This window comes from Peromyscus leucopus, chromosome 4, assembly GCF_004664715.2.
Source record: "Peromyscus leucopus breed LL Stock chromosome 4, UCI_PerLeu_2.1, whole genome shotgun sequence".
Classification (NCBI taxonomy): Eukaryota; Metazoa; Chordata; class Mammalia; order Rodentia; family Cricetidae; genus Peromyscus; species Peromyscus leucopus.
In genome coordinates, this window is record NC_051066.1 from 37,665,894 (window position 1) to 37,685,346 (window position 19,453).

Here is a 19,453-nt window from a genome sequence, read left to right on the forward strand (position 1 = left end):
TCATCATCATGGCAGGGAGGTATAGCATCAGGCAGCCATGGCAACGAAGCTGCCGCTGAGAGAGAGCGGCAGGGAAAAAGAGAAGAAGCAGGGGAGAGGGAAGAAACTGAGTGTAGGGCATTGCCCCTCCCCTCCAGGGCATACTCCCTCCATCAAGGCCACGCCTCCTAAGCCCCCTTAAAGAGTGCCACCTACTGGGGACCAAGCGTTCAAATACCTGAGCCTTACGGAGACATCCTCACTTAAATCATCACAATCTTCAAGGGTTTAGGGTTAAAATAAATGTCTTAAGCAGAACACAAAAACCACTACCCAAAAGAAGAGTGATAAATGAGACTTCAGAGGAAGAGTTCCATCTATAGATCTGATGAAATCCCCATCAAAGCACAAACAAGTTATTTTGTAGCTCTCAGGAAATGGATGCTGAAGTCTATAAGTAGTGGCAAAAGGCCCAGAATAGCCAACTGAAATCGAGAAAGGAAGCTAAATTCAAGACTTACTAAAAAGCTACAGTACTCAAAAAGTATGCTATCGACAAGTAGATCAATGGTACAGAATAGAAAGCCCAGAAACCAGCTGACATAAATAAAATCAATGAATCTTTCCCAAAGAGCAAGAACATTACAATGAAGCAAAAATAGTCTTCTTAGCAAATGGTGCTGGCACAACTGTACACTCATACCACCCCCCCCACACACACACATACACAGTATCTAGACATGTATATATATTACGCCTTCCATAAAATTTAATTCCAAATGGATTCCTAACCTACTTAAAAGATGAAAAACCGTATCTCATAAAAGACATTATAAGAGACAATCTAGATGGGCTGGACCTTGGGTGATGATATTTTGCTACAATACTAAAAATTGGATCTACAAGGGAATTGATGATCTAGGTATAAATAAAGACAATTCTGATGTGTTAAAGACAATTTAAGAGGATGAGCAGACAAACCGCAGATGAAGGAGAAGAGTTCCAGAGGACGAGGCACACAAAGGTTTGTTATTTATGAGTACAAGGACCTCTTAAAACTTAACAAGAGAACAATCTTATTCTAAAAGGAGTTGAAGACCTGTCCAGATGCCTCACCAAAAAAGAGCTGCAGACAGCAAGGAAGACCTGAACATTCACTCCATGTCAGGGCACCAGGAAAATACAAAGGAAAGCACAGTGAGCCATCACGGCACACCCCCTGAAGAAATGAAGTCTTGTGGCACTGACATCAGATGCTCAGCACCCCGGAGAGCAAACGGGGCTCCCATTCATTCCTGGTGGAAAGGTAAAATGCTGTAGCAACTACACACAGTAAACGGTTGGTTCTTTCATACAAAACAAACCACACTTTGCCCATAGAGTCCAACCCTCAAGTTCCTTGGTATTAAAGTACTTTGAAAATTGCCCCCAAACCCAGCACATGTGTGTTATATGACAACTGCATCCACAATTGCCCCAACCAAAACACATTTCAGTAGGTGAATGTATTGATACACTGTGTATACCTTGACAGTGGTCTGTTACTCTGTAATAAAAAGAAAGGAATGCCTGAGGCACGCAAAGACAGTGAGGGACTTAAACGCATATTACCAAGTGGGCAAATTCATGCAAAAGGATGCATAATATATTGACCCCAAGTTCAGTCCCCAGAACAGGAAAAAAAGATCAGTCAGTGGAGGGATGGAAAGGGAGGGAGGGAGGAAAGGAGGGAAGGAGGGCGAACAGGCCGAACACAGAGGGCTTTTAGGGAATGAATCCAATATGTATGATAATCGAAACTGGATACATATCCTTATGCATTTGCCAAAACTTAGAAAATGAACACTACCAAGAGTGGACCTTAATAGAAACTATGGATTTGGGGCAACAGTGGTGAATCAACACAGTGATTTTTTTTTTATTCTAACAAATATCCCACCCTGAGGTAGGCAGGTAATATGAGAGAGGCTATGCCTGTGTAGTAATATGGTTAATTAATACACGTGCTACTAAGTTTTGCTGTGAACATAGACTTTTCTAAAAATTAAAAGCATTTTTAAAATTAAGAATCTGTTCTCAAAAAGATCTTGGAGAGCCATAAAATAGGGGAAATGTCTGTGGTAGATGTAAATGATAAGGGCTCAGCTCTAGAACATGTGAAAGATTCTTACCTATCACCACAAAAAGACATCTTAATAAGAATATGCAACCAGGTAGTTGCTGTGGATATTGCTCTATATAAATAAAACACTGGCCAGTGACCAGGCAGGAAGTATAGGCGGGACAAGGAGAGAGGAGAATTGAGGGAACAGGAAGAAGGGGAGGGAGACACTGCAGCCACTGCCAGGACAAGCAGCATGTAAAGATGCCGGTAAGCCACGAGCCATGTGGCAAGGTATAGATTTATAAAAATGGGTTAATTTAAGATATAAGAACAGTTAGCAAGAAGCCTGCCACGGCCATACAGTTTATAAGTAATATAAGTGTCTGAGTGATTATTTTATAAGTGGATTGTGGGACTACAGGGTTTGGTGGGATCTGGAGAGAAGCCCTCCAGCAACAGGCAGTGATGGCACACACCTTTAATCCCAGTACTCGGGAGGCAGAGGCAGGCAGATCTCAGTGAGTTCAAGGCCAGCCTGGTTTACAAAGTGAGTTTCAAGACTATTACACAGAGAAACCTTGTCTTAAAAAAAAAAAAAAGCAAGAATATGCAAGTAGCAAAGAGATACGTACAAAACATTCTGCACCTAAATTTCTAGAACAGAAATTAAGACCACAGTAGAATGCTAAAGTGCACTGACTAGAAGGGTAAAACCTTAAACAACTGACAATGATCTCGTCTACTGGGAGGGGGGTAGAGCTGTCAGGACCTACGGAAGTTGAACACAAGTACATTGTATGATTTTGAACTCTAATCCAAGGCATACACAATTCAGAGAGGCAGAAGCATAGAATGCATGACTATTTGGAGACGTATGTATGGAGACACCTTTGTTGTTGTTGATGCTGTCAAGGGTATGTATCTGGGCTATGTCATTCCAACTGCGGGTGGTTCTGAGAGTACTAAGTTATACTCAGCTCCTACCTGAGTCCCACTATATGAGATATAAGCCATGGGAGGCATTATCAGGCTAACTTCCGCATGCATGCCTACCTCCTCTGTCTCTTCCCAGGCCTTTCCCTTTCTCAGGACCAAGTCTCCTTAACTGTAGCCACCAACCTAGGGGCCTCACTATGGGGCTTGGAGGTCCTTACTAGTCTCCTGATATCACCAAGTATTTCCTACCTTTCAGACACCTGCAATCTTGGTGCTCCCAGACTCTAGGGTATCTGCTGTTGTGAGGATTGTGTGCATGGGGAGGAGGCAACCTGGACCACTGTACAGAAACAAGGACCCCATGTTGTTGATAGGGCAGGGGTACCTAGAACCTCCCACATCATTGGGACGATAACGAGAGCAACGTTCATGCCTTATTGTCCCCTTTTGTTATTCATAGAAACACTATTATTTGGAGACTATAATTATCCCTGATTAGATGCCAAATACAGAGGTTCAGAGGATTCAGCTGACTTTCCTGAAGTCTCACCAAGAGGCAGAGCTGAACCCACCTCGGATGGCACCAGATCTCTTAGCCAGACCACTTTTGTCAGGTGCCCACTGGCTGTATTTACCTTATGATATCACTGTTAAATCAGAAAAAGACCAATGGATCCCCCCCCCTGCCGCTCTCTCATTGTCTTTTTCTGCATGTGTATGTAGACATGCCTTAGTGAAACTGAACTCAGCACCTGTGCATGCTAAGCAAGTGCTCTGCCACTGAGTTGTGTCCCTAGCCCATCGTTGCCTCTTCCCAGCATTCCTTGGTTTGCAGATGGCACCCCCTCATTCTCTAACTCCACTGCCCCATGGCATTTTTGCCTCAAGTATCTGACACTCTGTATTTCTTCTTCATAAAAGGATACTGTTCACATTAGATTAAGAATCCACGTGTGACATATTGTAATTAATTGTACCCCCAATGAGCCTACTTCCAAGTAAGGTCGTATCTGTGGTAACTGGAGCTGGATCGATAACATAGCTTCCTGGGGGACATGATTCAGAACACAGAGCATGGTTCCTTTGTTCCCTTTAGCCTTCCACCCTTAATTGAATCTGGGCAGGCAGGACCTTGCCCAGGCACCGTGGTCTAAGGGGTGGGAGCAGACTGTGGCTCTAGGCCAATGCTCACTGTCTTCTATCAGGCCGCCGTGGGAGGAATGGGTACAAATGCCAGCAGCAAATGAACACAAGCATCTCATTAGAAAGTTAAGATCTTAATGCCTTATAGACTTTCTTAGACTTATAGACTTATAGACTCGGATTTTAGAACACTTTCCTACCCAAAGCAAGCGCGTAGGACAGAAGAGGAAAGGTCCGTGGTCGCTATGACCTTCAAACTCAAAGGCTGCATCTTGAAAGAAATACAGGAAGGAATGAAAGGATTGGGTGGGGTGAGGTGGTTCCTGGGAACCAGTACTCTGTTATTTATCTGGTCAAAGAAAAACAGCTCTTCGCCAGTAAAGCCTTGCTTCTGTGGAAAAGCAGGATTCTTCCAGAGCTGGGGCCTGGGTCTGCTGACATAAATGTTTCCTCTCCAGAGGTCTTTCATTCTTGTGGGGTTTTTTTTATCTCCCTGGTTCTCATGTTCATTATCAGTAAATGCAGGGCTCCCTGTATTATGCAAAAGTTTACCCCCCAGCTCCACTCTGTTACCAGGACACCCAAGATTCCAAGAAGAACATGTAATTGTTTCTGGCAAAAGGGTGGCATGACTATCTGTCTCCGGGTTGCAGGATATCTACATTGCCTTCAGGCTTTCCATGTCAGCATTCCACGGGCGGGCAGGCAGGCAGGCTGGGAGTGTGCTAATTAGATCAGGTGCTTGATCTTGAAGTCTGTACCAGCAATGACTAGGTAGTCGGCCTCGGAACTTTTGAGCATTACCTGTCTTTCTCTCAGTCTGCCCAGAATGTAATTATCTTGTCAGCCTGAAGCCATGGCGCACAGCTGAATGAATGCTTCGGAGCAGTCACTGTGATAAGGAAAAACGAATGGACCACGCTGCAAACTGTTATGAGACAAACAGGCATCAGGCAGGGAGACTCTGAGAACAAAGGGGCCGTGTGGAGTATTTGTTACCGAGGACACTTCATAGCTCCCCGTAATGAGATTAGCTGCCTGCTTTCAGAGCTGAGGGCACACCTTGGCTACAGAATGCAAGTCCCGGGTCCCTAAGCTTTAGAAAGCCCTTTTTAAAATGGAAAGGGAGATGGGCTTCAGTGACAGCCTGTGTGCTCTGCAAACCAATGGGCAGGCAATGAAACGTTGAAGGATGACTGGAAGGGAGGCTATGCAGGGAAAGATAGCAAGCAGAGTGTGTATACGGATGGCTGCAGAGACATTACCCCCCCCCCCCCCACTTCAAGGGCTGTAGATGGTTCACAGCATCAACATCTCTTTGGGGACTCGTCAGACATGCTGAGGCATGGACATAGCAGACACTGAATCAGTCTGCATGTTCTTCATAAGGCATAGAATGGGTGGTTATACAGAGGAAATGCGAAGACGCCCACCCCAGTGTCTGAGTACAGAGCTGTCGGTTTAACCAGGATGTGTCCTGGGCATTGATTCTGCTTTTTAAAGGCTGCCTAGGCAACTCTAAAAAGCACCAATGATTGAAAACCATGGGTAAAGAAGAGTCTGTGACTTGGAAAATAAGGACACTATATCTTTAAGACTTAGATCTGTAAGTCATACGGAATATTCAGCCTGTCATACACTTGTACGTCTCTGTCTCGCCACAAGGGTGGTATTTTGTGAGTGTCTGCTCTCCATGAACCTGCTTCCAGCGACTCCCACCCTCTCTATCTCCTTCTACTCCACGTCACTTCAAGCTGACTGACTTTTGGACATTTTTATTCTGTTTCTCATATATTCTGAGTATGAATTGCTTACTGCCCCAGGGCCTTTGCACATGCCTCTTCTTGATGCCTTCTCAACCTTCTGGTTGCTGTCTCAACACCTCTTGGATGGAGTCCTCCCTGAAGATCCTCTCCAAGGAAAATCTCAGTCTTTCCCTTTAAGTATTCTTCAGTGCTGAACACTATTCCTTTCCATTCCTTCAGCAGCACCTTTAAAAGTCATCCTTGGCTATTTATTCATGGGTTATTATTATTTTATTTTATTTTTTTTGTCTGCTTCCCTTGAATAGACTAAGCCCATGGGAACAGAACCTGCATTTTATTCTCTATTCCTCCAGTGCCTAGATCTGTTCTTGTTAAGTATAAAGCACATAAAAACTTGAATGAAGGGATGAAGGCATGAGCATACTATGTCCTGTGTCTTAGGGTTTCTACCATGACCACGGCAACTTTTGTAAAGGAAACACTTAATGGGGCTAGCTTACAGTTTCAGAGGTTTAGTCTGTTATTGCCATGGTGGGAAGCAAGGCAGTGTGCAGGCAGACATGGTGCTGGAGAAGGAGCTTAGGGTTCTTACATCTTGACCCACAGGCAACAGAAAGTGAACTGTCACACTGGGAGTGGCTTGAGCATCTATGAGACCTCAAAGCCCACCTCCACAGGGACACACTTTCTCCAAAAAGACCACACCTACCCCAACAAAGCCACACCTCCTAATAGTGCCACTCCCTATGGGCCAAGAAGTCAAATACATGAGAGTCTATGGGGACCGTCCCTGTTTAAAGCACCACAACCTGTCACTCATTTTTGTCATAACAGAAGCCCATGCATCTTCACATAGTATGTCAGAGTTGTGTGCTCATGGCTCATAAGGGTTAGATGACCATCTGACCCTTACTAATAGGCTTCCGGAGAAAAAAGAGCATGCCGAGTTCTTACAGTTGAATCGTAGATGTCTCCTACAGGCTCATGCTTTGAACTCTTGTTCCAGAGTTGTTGGTGCTATTTGTCAAGAGATGTGGAACCTTTAGGAGATGTCAGGGGTAGGGTGGGGTCAAGGTGGGTGGAGGGACTGGCTGATGGAAATAAGGCACTAGGGAGGGGTTGTAACCAGCTTCCGGTTTCTGCCTCATCTTGGTTCCTGGTCTCCAGTGATGTGAATAATCTTTCCACAGGCTCCCACCACATGAGACTCTTCCTTGCTTTCCCCACCATGATGGGCTGAAACCTTTGACACTGGCAGCTAGAATAACTCTGTCTTTCTGTAATCTGTTTTCCCAGAAATTGTCATCACAGTGATATAGAAGCAACAGTATGCAAGTTATACTTGAGTTTCATTAGAACACTGAACATTTGTCTAATAGAAGAGTATCATCAGGATTGCATGGGACATATTTTTTTTTACTAAAAAAATGGTTTATTTAAAATTCAATCTTAACTAGATATTGTATATTTTATGGGTAAAAATCTGTTAATCCTATGAAATAAGTGTTCCAGCCCCTGAAACAATGACTAAAGTATGCCCAAACTATTCAAATTCAGCAGATTTTAAAAAAAAAATTTCTATTTACTTTCTGAAGATTCAATATTGCAGGGGCAACAAATATTAGGCTCTTTCTAGTACATTTTTGAAATTAAAATATGTAATACTCCCAAGCTTTATGTCCTGTGGGCCATCAGTTTGACTTGCTGTCTTGGGCTGATGTTCTAGTGAGTATTAAAAGCCAGTTCCAAGTGGAAAATGCTTAGTTGCAGTTAGACCAGTTAGATCACTCCATACCGTCATCAGGTCAAGCAAGCTCCCTGTACGCACTGGTGGGACTTATCCATCCTGACATTGACGCACACACAGGAGCCATTACAATCATGGGAACACCCAGAGAAAGCATAGAGCAGGTAGTTCCACGTGATTACTTGTGTCTACAGATAGTGGAGTTCTCAGCAAAGGAACCCGGTTAGTGATGTGAAAATAGATACCAAAAATAATGAGTTGGGTTTAAAAGCTAAAATACGGCCATGCAAAAACAAAACACATAGGATGTGAATATGTGAATAAGTAAGTCTGGAAGGGAAATGATTTACCCGGACAGTGTTGGGGTTAATGGTAAGAGGAAACAAATATTATTTTATTTTCGGTAATACTGAGCACTGACCTCAGGGGCTGTATGGACACTGGCAAGTGTTCTGCCCCTGGGGTTGCATCTAAGCCCTCTTTTTATTTTTTATTTTGAGGCATGCACTTAAAAGTTGCTGAGACTGGCCTTGAACTTGTGACCCTCCTGCTGCCGCCTCTAACTGAACTAGGATTACAGACCATTGCCATCAGGTGTGGCTCAGTTTGCTTTTATTTTACAGCAGAAATCCTATAAATATGAAAACCCATAGGCTCAGAATATTATAGGATAACCTTGATTTCCATTTAATATTATTCTTGTTAATAAAAGTGATTAATGTACAACTACATACAATTTAATTCTTATGTCTTCCTAAGACTATAAACATATAAACTCATTTAAAAATGTGAACATACTTAATATGTACAGTATGGTAGCAATTATGTTAAAATATGCAAATACATGCAAAGAAAGAGGAAGGAAGATGTATTCTAAAATGTCAGCAGTGGTTAGCTCCGTCTGAGGGGCTGGTGTATGTGGGATCCTTATTTTTCTCTTCCTGCTTTTTCTCAATTCACTGCCTCCCTCCCTTTTGCGCAAATGTTGCATTAATTTTGTAGCTAGACAAAGAGTAGCTTTGTTTTGGTTTGGTTTTCACACTTCCATACTGCGTTGTCGGCAACAGAGTATCTAATACAATAGTAACTGCGTTGCCGGCAACAGAGTATTTAACACAATAGTAACTGGACACACTAGGTAACTTGGAAGACGCCATTTCTTGGCGACCCAGGGGCCTCACTTAGAGATGCGTGGATCAGTAAGGGAGAATGTAAGTGTAGGGATGGGCACAGTGACAACATCCACAGTCCTGCTCACTTGCATGTGACTCATTGCTCTCAATTACAGAAAAAATGTGGATGGAGTCAACCTGACACCACAGGCATCTCCCTGGATGAGCCTCAGACACAGACCACCGAGCACAGCAAGGTCAATGTGCTTAACGCCATAGAACTATGCGCTGAAAAATGAATTAAAAACTAAAGTTTATACCATACGTGTATTTCACCACAAGATAAAAATAAAACAAAAATACGACCCCCAAGCCCCAGGCCATTAGAATTCCTCTTCTCCCAAGATCCATCATTGGCTGTTAACTCTTGTAGGTTAGTGAGTTCAGTTCTTCAATCAAGTAAAGAGAAAATGGTAGAAATTAAATGTATATGATGAAACATGCTGGCAAGCCATTAATACAGAATCAGTTATGGATGTCCCTATTATATTAGTAGGTATGAAAACAAGTGTAGAAATGATGAACAGCGAGTTCAAGATCCTGGTGACCTCACAGAAAGGAAGAGGGAGGACAGAGATGGGGGGTTAGTCAGCGTGCAATTGCATACAAGATGCTTTCCTGCTGTAACATGAGCTAATATGGTGGCATTATTATATGGAGGAAACTTATCAGTGGATATGCACTGTCCACTGTATACCCTGTATGCTTAAATTGTGTCAACTTAATAAAGCTATAGCCTTTGTAGACCCCCCCTCCCTACTTTGTCTCTTTATTGGAACCAGAGGTTATGAGTGTGTTAGATGGGGTTTAGATGGCAGCCCAATGACATCATGCTGGTTATGTAGCCTCTGTCCACCGCAAGGAAGAATCAGAGAGCTCATTTCATCCTTACACGTACTTCACTCACCTAAATTAACAGCAACAATGATAATCAAACACTGGCCTTGAGGGACTGTCATTTCAAGAGTTCCTCTGCTGGCTTCTCTGTCAGACTCTGCTCTACCCTCAGGCTCTGTGCCTTCACAGGAGTGCTTAAAGCTGACGTTGAAAGGGCCCTCTGACTGGTGGCCTAGTGGTGAGGAGTCGCTGTACTCTGCCCTATCCCAGCCTGGGTTCAGGGTTCAACTGTGACTTTTCCCAGTGGTTGAGGCTCTAGGCTCTAGTTATCTGGGTCTAAGTTCTGTCACATACAACTTGCTTTGCTAATTTGGGGTCTGTAGCGACACATGGAGAGTAAATGATAAAATAAGTGTAAAACTCTTAGTCTCTAGGTGGCCGCTTATTGTTTTCTACATTGTCATGATTATTGCGGCATGCCATCTCCAGGCCTCCGTTTTCACCCCCAAAAGGGAAAAGGTTAGGTATTGTCTGCATCAAAACCAGTTTTATGATCGTCAATTAATCTGCTACCTCTTCTAACAAAGCTGATGAACAGATAAAAACCACTGACTGACAAAAAAAAATCTGAACTCATTGGCAAAATTCTGCCTCTCTCCCTCTCTTTCTCTTCCTCCCTCCCTCCCTCCTCTTTACTCTACCCTGGGTCTCTGTAATGCTCTCATCTTACGTTTTAGGTTAATAATTGATTTACAAATTTGTTAGTGATGTGTGAGACTTCTTGAGGCAGACACTGGTACCTTATTCTTGTGACCGTGAACTCTGGCCTAGTTCCTAGATGCTCAAGAGATATTCAATGAATGAATGTGTGACTATGTAGCCAGTGGCATCATTGCCCACAGATACACTAGACATTCCAGGTGTTATGCTATTGTTCACACATTTAGACTGTGTAGTGACAAGATCTCCTGTCTGAGAAGACCTAGCAGAAGATCTCACGAAGGCTCTATTTAAGACCTTGTCTTTCTTTTCTCTTACGTTAATGTTCTGAAGTACATTCAGATCCTTTAAGAGAAAAGTCTGTGTTAGCTAACAGTGACTACTGATGGTTGTGCAGAGTTGAGATTTACTAGTTAGCATTATTCAGTAGATGCTCAGTAATCTGAGGACATGAGTCTTATTTCCAAATCCTCCCTCTCTAAGGGATGTTTCAGTTAATGAGGAAAGTGTAGGCAGCTGGCTCTCTTCAGACTTTGTTTCCAGATACCGTCAATTAAGGAGAAATCAAAAATCTCCCCCATTACACTTGAATCGAGAGCAATTTATTAACTCCATGGCGATGTCACATAATCGTGAAATTGCCTTTTATCCCAGACGATTTTATTTGCACTAAAATCCCAAGTTTGGAATATCCAATTATAGCATGAGATTGAGAGGATAGGGAATAACTTCTTAGAGTAGGTCCTAAAATCAGCCGAAGTACAGCTAGAAAACCTTGCTATCTGTGTGGGGATCATCAGAACTCGTGGCCAATTCCAACACTGGTCACCGACTGTTAAAAATTGGAGGTCATTAGGCCTAGTCTTTTTATTTTATAAATGCTGAGGCCAGAGAGATCAAGAGATTTCCATGGAACTGAAATTGTTTCGGTCTTTTCCACCAAGAACATTAGAAAACAAAACAACAATTGAACCAACTAATGAGTAGCAAGGAGGTCCACTTTTTTTATTTTTCTCCCCCTCATTTGCCTTACTTTATCCTCTCTGCTACAGTGAGTAGTCAAAGGCAGAAGGGGAGAAAGGAAACTGGGGTTACTGATTCCTGAAACATGGAAACCTATGGATAGAACGTGATTTCCATGAGCCGAGCAAGACACGAGGCTGGTGGCGTGTTACCACTGCTCTTCATACTTGCTGTTTGACTTAATGAGTGCCCGTGGATAATCACTCAGGGGGTTCCCTGCCTCGGCCCAGTGGGAAGGGAGGCTGTGGGACTTCTCCGGCAGGTCTGTCCCAAGAGAGATGCCATGGCTCTGCTTTCCTCTCTGGCACCATCTGGGTCCAGGATGGAAGGTGACAAAGGGCACAGATTAGGAGGCAGAGCATCCTATCAACAGCCAGGGGCTCTGCGCTTGCTCTGTGTGCTCAGACATCCTCAACCTTCACATGTATTTGTCACATCAGTCTCCAAGTCCCTACTTAGAACATTTGACCCAATTATAGAGACAAACAAAAAAGAGATGCTTTTATAGTATTTTTATATTCATTTAACAACTTCACTGAGACTTCGACTAAACAGGAAGAGGTGTAAGGCACATTCCCTTCAAAGATCTAGTAGCTGAGAGATTCCTGTCTATAAGGGAAAGGGTCCTCTGAATGCATAAGAACCTAATCTACCTGTGTGCTCATGCTTTAGACATGCTACTCTGTCCTAGTAACCCCAGGACACCAGTTAGGGTAGCCGTAGACAGTGATTGACCAGGAGATGTCTGCTGCAGTTGGACATAGCATAGCACCATCAACCTCAACTGATGTAACCACCGTCACTACTAGCTTTCCACGCATGGCATCCTTCCAGCCAGGTGTAGACATTTTGGAAACATATAGATAGTGTAAAGCCTTGCTAATAACATGAGGTGATTAATAACATGATTAGATAGGATAGTAAAAATACTGATTTAATTGCTTTTATCTCAGTATCTCACTAGGAAGGAAGGACACCTCAAATTAGAAAGTTGGACTTTAAGAGCCTGATAGTATTAACGTAAATTAAGAGTAAGCATTTAAAAAAAGTATAAACTTTCTTTTTCTTTTTAGCTTGGGTAATCAAATCTTGATTTTAAATGGTGTTTAGGACTGGGATGTAATATACTACCTAGTGCTCAGCCCATTATCTATCATTATCTTTTGGACCCTATAATTGGACAGACAAGAAACTATTCATAATAATAAGTTTGTTCCTAATTGTCCGTTTGCTGGAGTCTGGGGTGCACACTGCAGTCATACTGAACTGAAAAGAAACTGCTTACTGAATCCCTTCCATTGTTCGCTCAGAGTCTTACAACAGTGTGCAGCAGCCCCCCCCCCCCCACACCTGGGCCGTCCAGAGCATCCTGCCCAGCTGGCTGAGACAACAGTCATTTTTCCTGAATTCCATGAGTGGGCAACATAAATCTTACTTGCTGCAAGACAGAGCTGCCATGGAACCTCGTCCATCCCCTGCAGGCTGTACAGGCCGGGAACTATCCGTATTATATAACTCGGGCAAATAATTCACCTTCTGGAATTTCCATTAGATCTCCCCCTTGGCTACTCAGTGTATCCCACTGCTGGCTTATTTTCCAATGATTCTTGGGTATTTTGGTTCTTTATTTCACAGCTACCCCACACATGGTGTTGCCCGGGCCTCCAGCACCCACAAGGGCATGTTCTAAAGAGTTTTAAATAATGGAAAAGCAACACAGGCCACTATGGGTTGGTTTTCTGTTGTTATCATCTATAAAACAAGAGATCAGCATTTCCGTGCCATGTGAAGTCTTCAGGGAAGCGCATGTGGCTGTCATTATCTTTAGACTAAGCTGCCTCCTGGCCCCCTAATGCAGATGGCATGATGGGTCATCAGAAGGAAAACAGAGCAACGAGACACCAGTCAGAGCAGGCTGCCGACCTAACTGCTGGGTTGCAGCTCCCTGAAAATGTCCCTTTGAATTTAGTGGCGCCCGGATGGCAGAGACCACAGATCATGACAGAACATAAATTCTCCTCATAATGAGATTAGTAGGCAGACAAAATAAATGTCCTGCTGTTACATTAGAGGCAGGCTATAACTGGTGTTTTCCTTGGAAATGATCATTTCTTTTGCAACAGGGGAACCATGTGCAACTAACTTGAATGCAACAGATTCTGTTTCGCCACATAGTTATTTTTCATCCGCCTCTGTCTTCTTAATGGCGGTTTGGGGGAGGCGTCCAAATGAGCGGTGGGTCTTAAAGACTGTTACCAACATGAATTATGTGAGTCTATGCTCATGATCATCAATCGTATTCCCCAGACTCCCTTCTGCAGGCAAGTTCTGTGCGGCTCCCCCTCTGGCTTCTAAACTAGAGCCCCACTGGGGAGGAGGTGCTGTGATCCCTGGGGTCCTCTCACTTTAGCCTTCGGGATCAAAGGCAGGGTAGATTCACAAATGTGCTGAGGGCATTTAAAAACACATCTTTACCGCCACTCTGCTGCTTAAAAACCAGTGGAAACCAGGATCCTATACAAGGCAGCCTTAAAAAAATGTCCAGATCAGGTGGACCGAGAAACAGAAGCCTCGAGGGTGGAGCTTGATTGCAACGGACTTCCTTAGTCTGCAGCAGAAGGCTCTCTCACCTAGGGTACAATACCCACCTCTCATTAAAAATGCAAGATAGCATCTCCTCCTGGATCCTTTCCATAGAATCTGATGCAAGTTCATGGGCTACACCATTCTGAGTAGGGAGTACATTTAATCAAAGCCTTCTGGGAAAAAAATTAGAGTATGCCCTCCAAAGTCACCAAGCATGTTAAGAGGCCCTTTCAAAAGGAATGGGAAAATCAGTCTGAATTGAGGAGTATTTGACACTTTTGCATAGAAAGCACGATCTAATGTCTGCATTTTTCTGCAGTCCAGGCTTTTCTGTGAAACTGCCTATTTTCGAGAGGCCACTTGCTGTTATCTCTGTTCACAGCGTTTTGACATCTTGCTTTCCTTAGGTTGTAAAGAGACCACAGCAATCTTAAATTTGCACAGGCACGTTACAGTTTCTGTGGTGGTTTGCAAGCATCATGAAAATCCAATGAAAAACTCCCCTTTCTACACAGGTGCCTCCTTCCAAACATCTGAACTGTAAACACAACTACATGCTGGGATGGGGGTTGCTTTTTGGCTCAAATTAATAACTGTCTTTCTTTTAACTTTCGGCTTCTCAAAAGCTTGAGCTGCATCTCTGCTGAAGTCTATGTTCGTAAATGTTTAGTCGGTGTCCTCACACTCTTCATAACATCCCTGTTCTCTCTTAATCCCTTGTCAGAGGAAATGCTGCTTTAATGCCAGTAAGGGACCCCACCTACATTCAGTGGTACTCCCTTCTCACCTACCTCTTTCACCTCCAACTCTTTTTTATTGTTCTACTATGTGTGCCCCCACTTTCTGCTGGCCCTCCATGCTTGTTATCTAAAATGTAAACAGCAAATGAACAAGCTTTGCCAAGCACTCAGTTTACTTGGTATGTGTTAATCATTATCCACCAGCCCTTCCGAGTGTGCGTCACAGAGTTAACCTTAGAGTTTCAGGATGCATAAATCTCCTTGAAGGGATTTCTCCAATCCTGTTTACTTACCTCATACAAGTGGACTTGTTCTTGGGTTACAGCAAAGATCAGTAGCACGTTGTTTTGCACCAGTTTATCAATGAGTTGACCAATCGTTGGATATTCCTAAAATTGATACATAGATTTAAAATACAATCTTAACCACAAAAGGTAAAATTTAAAAAGTTCCTTTCACAGTTAAGAAAGTCAATATTCACAGGCATTTTATCTGTCCTTCTATGGAAACACTCGTTATCGATGTTATTTACTTAGCTCCGGAATTGTTCCAAGTCTTGTAAATTCAGGTATGTCCTAAGAATGGAGACTGGCAGTATGCTACACCACGTCCTCTCTCTCCTAAGCAGACCCCTTGGAATTTATTTCAAGACTTCTCATGTGTCATATTATCTCCCCCAAGCGGCACTCAGTAGCAGGTAGGACTGTTAGTTAGGGGGTGAGGCGGGTAGACAGTGATGCATGATGCAGACTGGGAGGTGGCTCCTGTAACTCTTACTGGAATTGGACGAGGCGACATGAAGGTTGAGGGAGGGATGGAGTGCTGATGTATAACACACTATAACTTCTGACCATCTGACTTGAGACAGGCCCACACCAGTTCTCGAGGTTGGCTTTATCGCCTTTGCAGTGTCAGAAATTGGTGGTGTGGGATCCTACACTCTTTTTTACAGTACAAATGAAAACAGTTTGTACTTCTGGTGTGGAAAGATTTATTCTCAAGTGATGTGAATAATTTTAAAAACAAAAGAAGTTATTCATGAGCAAATTTACAGATAAATTTACTTTCCAAGTCTAGAAAACATGAAACGCATTTGCTTCCCCTGTGATTCCAAAAGTGGATAATGTACAAGGATGATGTGTAGAAAAAGGGGTAACCTGTGGCGGATTAAACTAGGAAAATGGGACAACTGCAGTTTGTAACGAAGCCTTCTGTTCCCTGAGTGGTGCCTTGTTGTATTCTCAGGACTCCCAGAGCATTTCTGTCTGAGGCCATCATTAGGAACAAGGTTCAAGTTGAGCAAGCGATGTTCCTTTCTCTAAATTACTCAGAGGAGCTTCCCAACTGTGACTCAGGCTGTGAATGCTTTTTTTGGTCATGTTTGGATTTTTTAATATATATTTTTCATTTCTCTTTCTTTCTTTCTTTCTTTCTTTCTTTCTTTCTTTCTTTCTTTCTTTCTTTCTTTCTCTTTCTTTCTTTCTTTCTTTCTTTCTTTCTTTCTTTCTTTCTTTCTCTCCTTATTTATTTATATCTGTACGAAGGTACAAGATCCTCTGGAGTTACAAACAGTTGTGAGCTGCCATATGGGTACTGGGAACGGAACCCAGGTCCTCTGGAAGAGCAGCCAGTGCTCTTAACCACTGAGCCACCGCTCCAGCCCCACATTTGGATTTTTATTAGTAGAGATATTGGATAATAGAATTTTTCCTTCGTCTGACACATTTAGTGTCATTTGCTTTTCATTTACCCAAACTTTAAGCACCCTTTACTCTGAAGCCTAAGGCCCTTCCCATTGGGTCCTCCTTGCCTCCAGGGTGCACACCTGTCTTCTGCTTCACGTGGAGCCAATATCATACCATACAGCCCACAGAGGATGCTGTTTTATGTTTTAATGAGATCTGTTACTTTAGTGCTCATAATTCTATAGAAAACTCAAGGCCAGAAACGGGTTCTATTTGGTGGTCCTGGGAATCTAGATTTGCTTTCAACACTAAAAATAACCCAAAGGACAGGGGGATTGAAATGGCCTACGGCTTCCATGCTTATGCAGAAATTTACTCAGAATAATGAGCTGAACATTTATTAAATGAGAATTGTATTAGGTAATGGATGTTGTTGAGTCTATGATCTTTTTGTTTTCAATAATTCTATTATGGGGTATTCGATAAATTAATGACAAAAGGACCCATTTCCTGGAACCTCGTTGACTAAAAGACAAACTTTATCAATAATCACTTTGATTCTCACATGAAAAGATTGAGATTAGAGACCATGTATGTGTGGAGAATAAATAGCGTTCAAAGACATCTAGGTTGAAGTCCAGAATCAGGTCAAAGAATGCCCTAAATTTGTGAACTAGTAGAGTTTGCATAAAATAGCTTTTAATAGATTTCCCCCCCTTTTTTTCCAATTGACCTTGGAATTCCAGGTTTTCCCCCTCTCCTTCCTATGTGTTCTTCCCATCATCATCTGTTGAAGGGTCCTTTAACTTTTCTGAGCCATGCTTCCCACTGTGTTAAATATGCTAACAGGACTTTCCCAGGTTGATGCTTCTTCCTCCAATCTCACTTATTTGTCAGCACGGACTGTAATGTAGGCACTGAGTTGTTAGAAAACAACAGTAACAAACCAGCCCAGGCGCTGAGGAAAGCACCATGAGAAGGACAGAGCAAGCAAACGAATTGCTGTACAGAGATGTGCATGAAGACATCCGTGAATGAAGGTGAAATGAGCAGACTGCTTTGGGACTAGTGGAGGTCAAAGAGGGTTCTCTGGGTCTTAAACATCCACCTAGTTTCTTGAGTATAGGACATCACATTTACAAGCCTGGTAGTCACATGATCTGTTCATGGAAACAGCAGTTAGACACAGAGTCCTGCAGAAGATCAGATGAGACCATGTAGGGCAAAGACCTTTGAAATTTTTACCTCGTTTGACAACCATTAAGGTTTTCTTTATATTTTAAATGTTACCAGCATTTTTCAATGACAGAAAATAAGCCAAGTGTTAATAAGCACCAACCAAGCAGTACTTGATTATCTGTTCCAAACAGAAGAGCATCACGGTTGTGGGATAACGATGCTCAAAAAGCCCTCAGTGGTACTGTTCTGACCTGGACCATTGCGGTTGAGAATAGAAAGCTATCTGTGTTGTTCTTTGTTGGCCTCATGATCTCTCTGAAGCTGGAGAGGTTCTGGGCTCACCTGTGACCTAGCTGATTTAAATTCTCAGCACATGCCCACCGCCTACCTAGTGGAGGTCACCTGAGCACTCTGTGGAACCTGCATTGCAAGTGAGGCAGAACAGAGCAATTTCTAGCTCCTAAAATAGAAAATATACACCGATTCCACCAAGTGGGTGGGTGATTCCATATGGTTTCATAGCAGTTGTCGCCACGTGGGTCTACTTGTGGCTCTGAAAGCTAAAGAGTGTGCGGGTTACGTACCAAGACAGTTGACATGGAGTATTCATTCCTGTTGTCCAAGTGACAGAGCCCATCATTGGGAATGACAATGCCTGCCAGCTTGCTGTCCATTCCAAAATGAGAATCGGCATCACTCACAAAAACCAGGAGGTGAAGCGAGTCATTGCGCCAGCCAATCTTTTCCTAGAGCAAGAAGGAAGCCATAGGCTGTATGGAGATGGACAGGCCCAAATTGAGGATTGTGCAGCTTCTAACATTCGGATTCTGAGTGATGTATGGATAGCCCATTCTAGCCTTTTTATCTATAGTAAATTTATAGCTTATTAAAGACATGAAATTCATAGCATTTGCTTTTTCCTGGACAACCTTCAATTTTTTTTGCATCACAAAAAATAGTTCCACTATAAGTAGTGTTGAGTTCATCTTGACTTCGTTATTGATTTTTATTGTTCCATTTTCAATTCATGGGGGGGGGGAGGAAATGAGAGGAGGTTGTAGGGAAGGTCACAGTCATTCTGATTTCAAGCTAAATGCAATGAAAATTGGTTATAAAGTAAGCCCGTTTCATTAGAATGTCACCCAACATTTAGGCATGTATTTCTAATGATGTCACCTGAGAATTATACACCTAACACAAATACAAGAACTGCTGATGGATGATGGCCCCAGGGTCCTGCTGGTGGAGATTGCAGTCTGTGTCTGAGCAGCGATCTCCCAGAACTAACATCAGTCTAGGAAGCCTTTGGACAAAACTCCTGCTGGCTGTCCTCACCTCCCTTATCCTTCCTTTCCTCCTGTAACTCCTCACTCTTCTGCCTTCTAGAAGCTTCAGTATTGCCCACAATGGACTAATGTTTAGATAGGGTGACCATCCTCCTTAATATTCCTCCAACAGTCAAGGATGATCTGGCCCTGACAGACAATGTGTGTCCTGACTTCATTAGTTCAAAACAACAGATTTTATCTTGAGCTATGTAATGAAACTCTGCCTCTCAAAGCCAAGGGCTGGGGGTGTAGCTCATTAGTAGAGTTAGTATAGTGATTGCCTAGCATGAACAAGGCCCCACATCATAAAAAAGGTTAAATATACAATAGTTATGTAATTATATGTGCTGTTTACTGACTCGAACATTTTAAATTTGTTTATTAATGTTCTGCCTTTAATTTTTCTACTATAATTAATTAAAAAACAACTAATCTGATCTTTGAACCAAAGTTTCCTTATATTAGGATACTTTGATTATTCAGATACCAGACATATGAAACATTCTCC

The 19,453-nt window shown here is 42.7% G+C and overlaps 1 protein-coding gene across 8 annotated transcripts in view; it reads right to left on the reverse strand.

Annotated features, from left to right (window-relative positions):
- Window positions 1-19,453, reverse strand: part of Itgb6 (integrin subunit beta 6) — a 128,293-nt gene that overhangs the window by 40,153 nt on the left and 68,687 nt on the right. For all 8 annotated transcript variants that reach the window (XM_037204820.1, XM_028868196.2, XM_037204821.1 and 5 more), the window contains 2 exons: window positions 18,202-18,363; window positions 15,047-15,142 (listed from right to left, as the gene is read on the reverse strand). In XM_037204820.1, coding sequence (XP_037060715.1) covers window positions 15,047-15,142; window positions 18,202-18,363 — 258 coding nt within the window. The remainder of the gene's footprint in view (window positions 1-15,046; window positions 15,143-18,201; window positions 18,364-19,453) is intronic.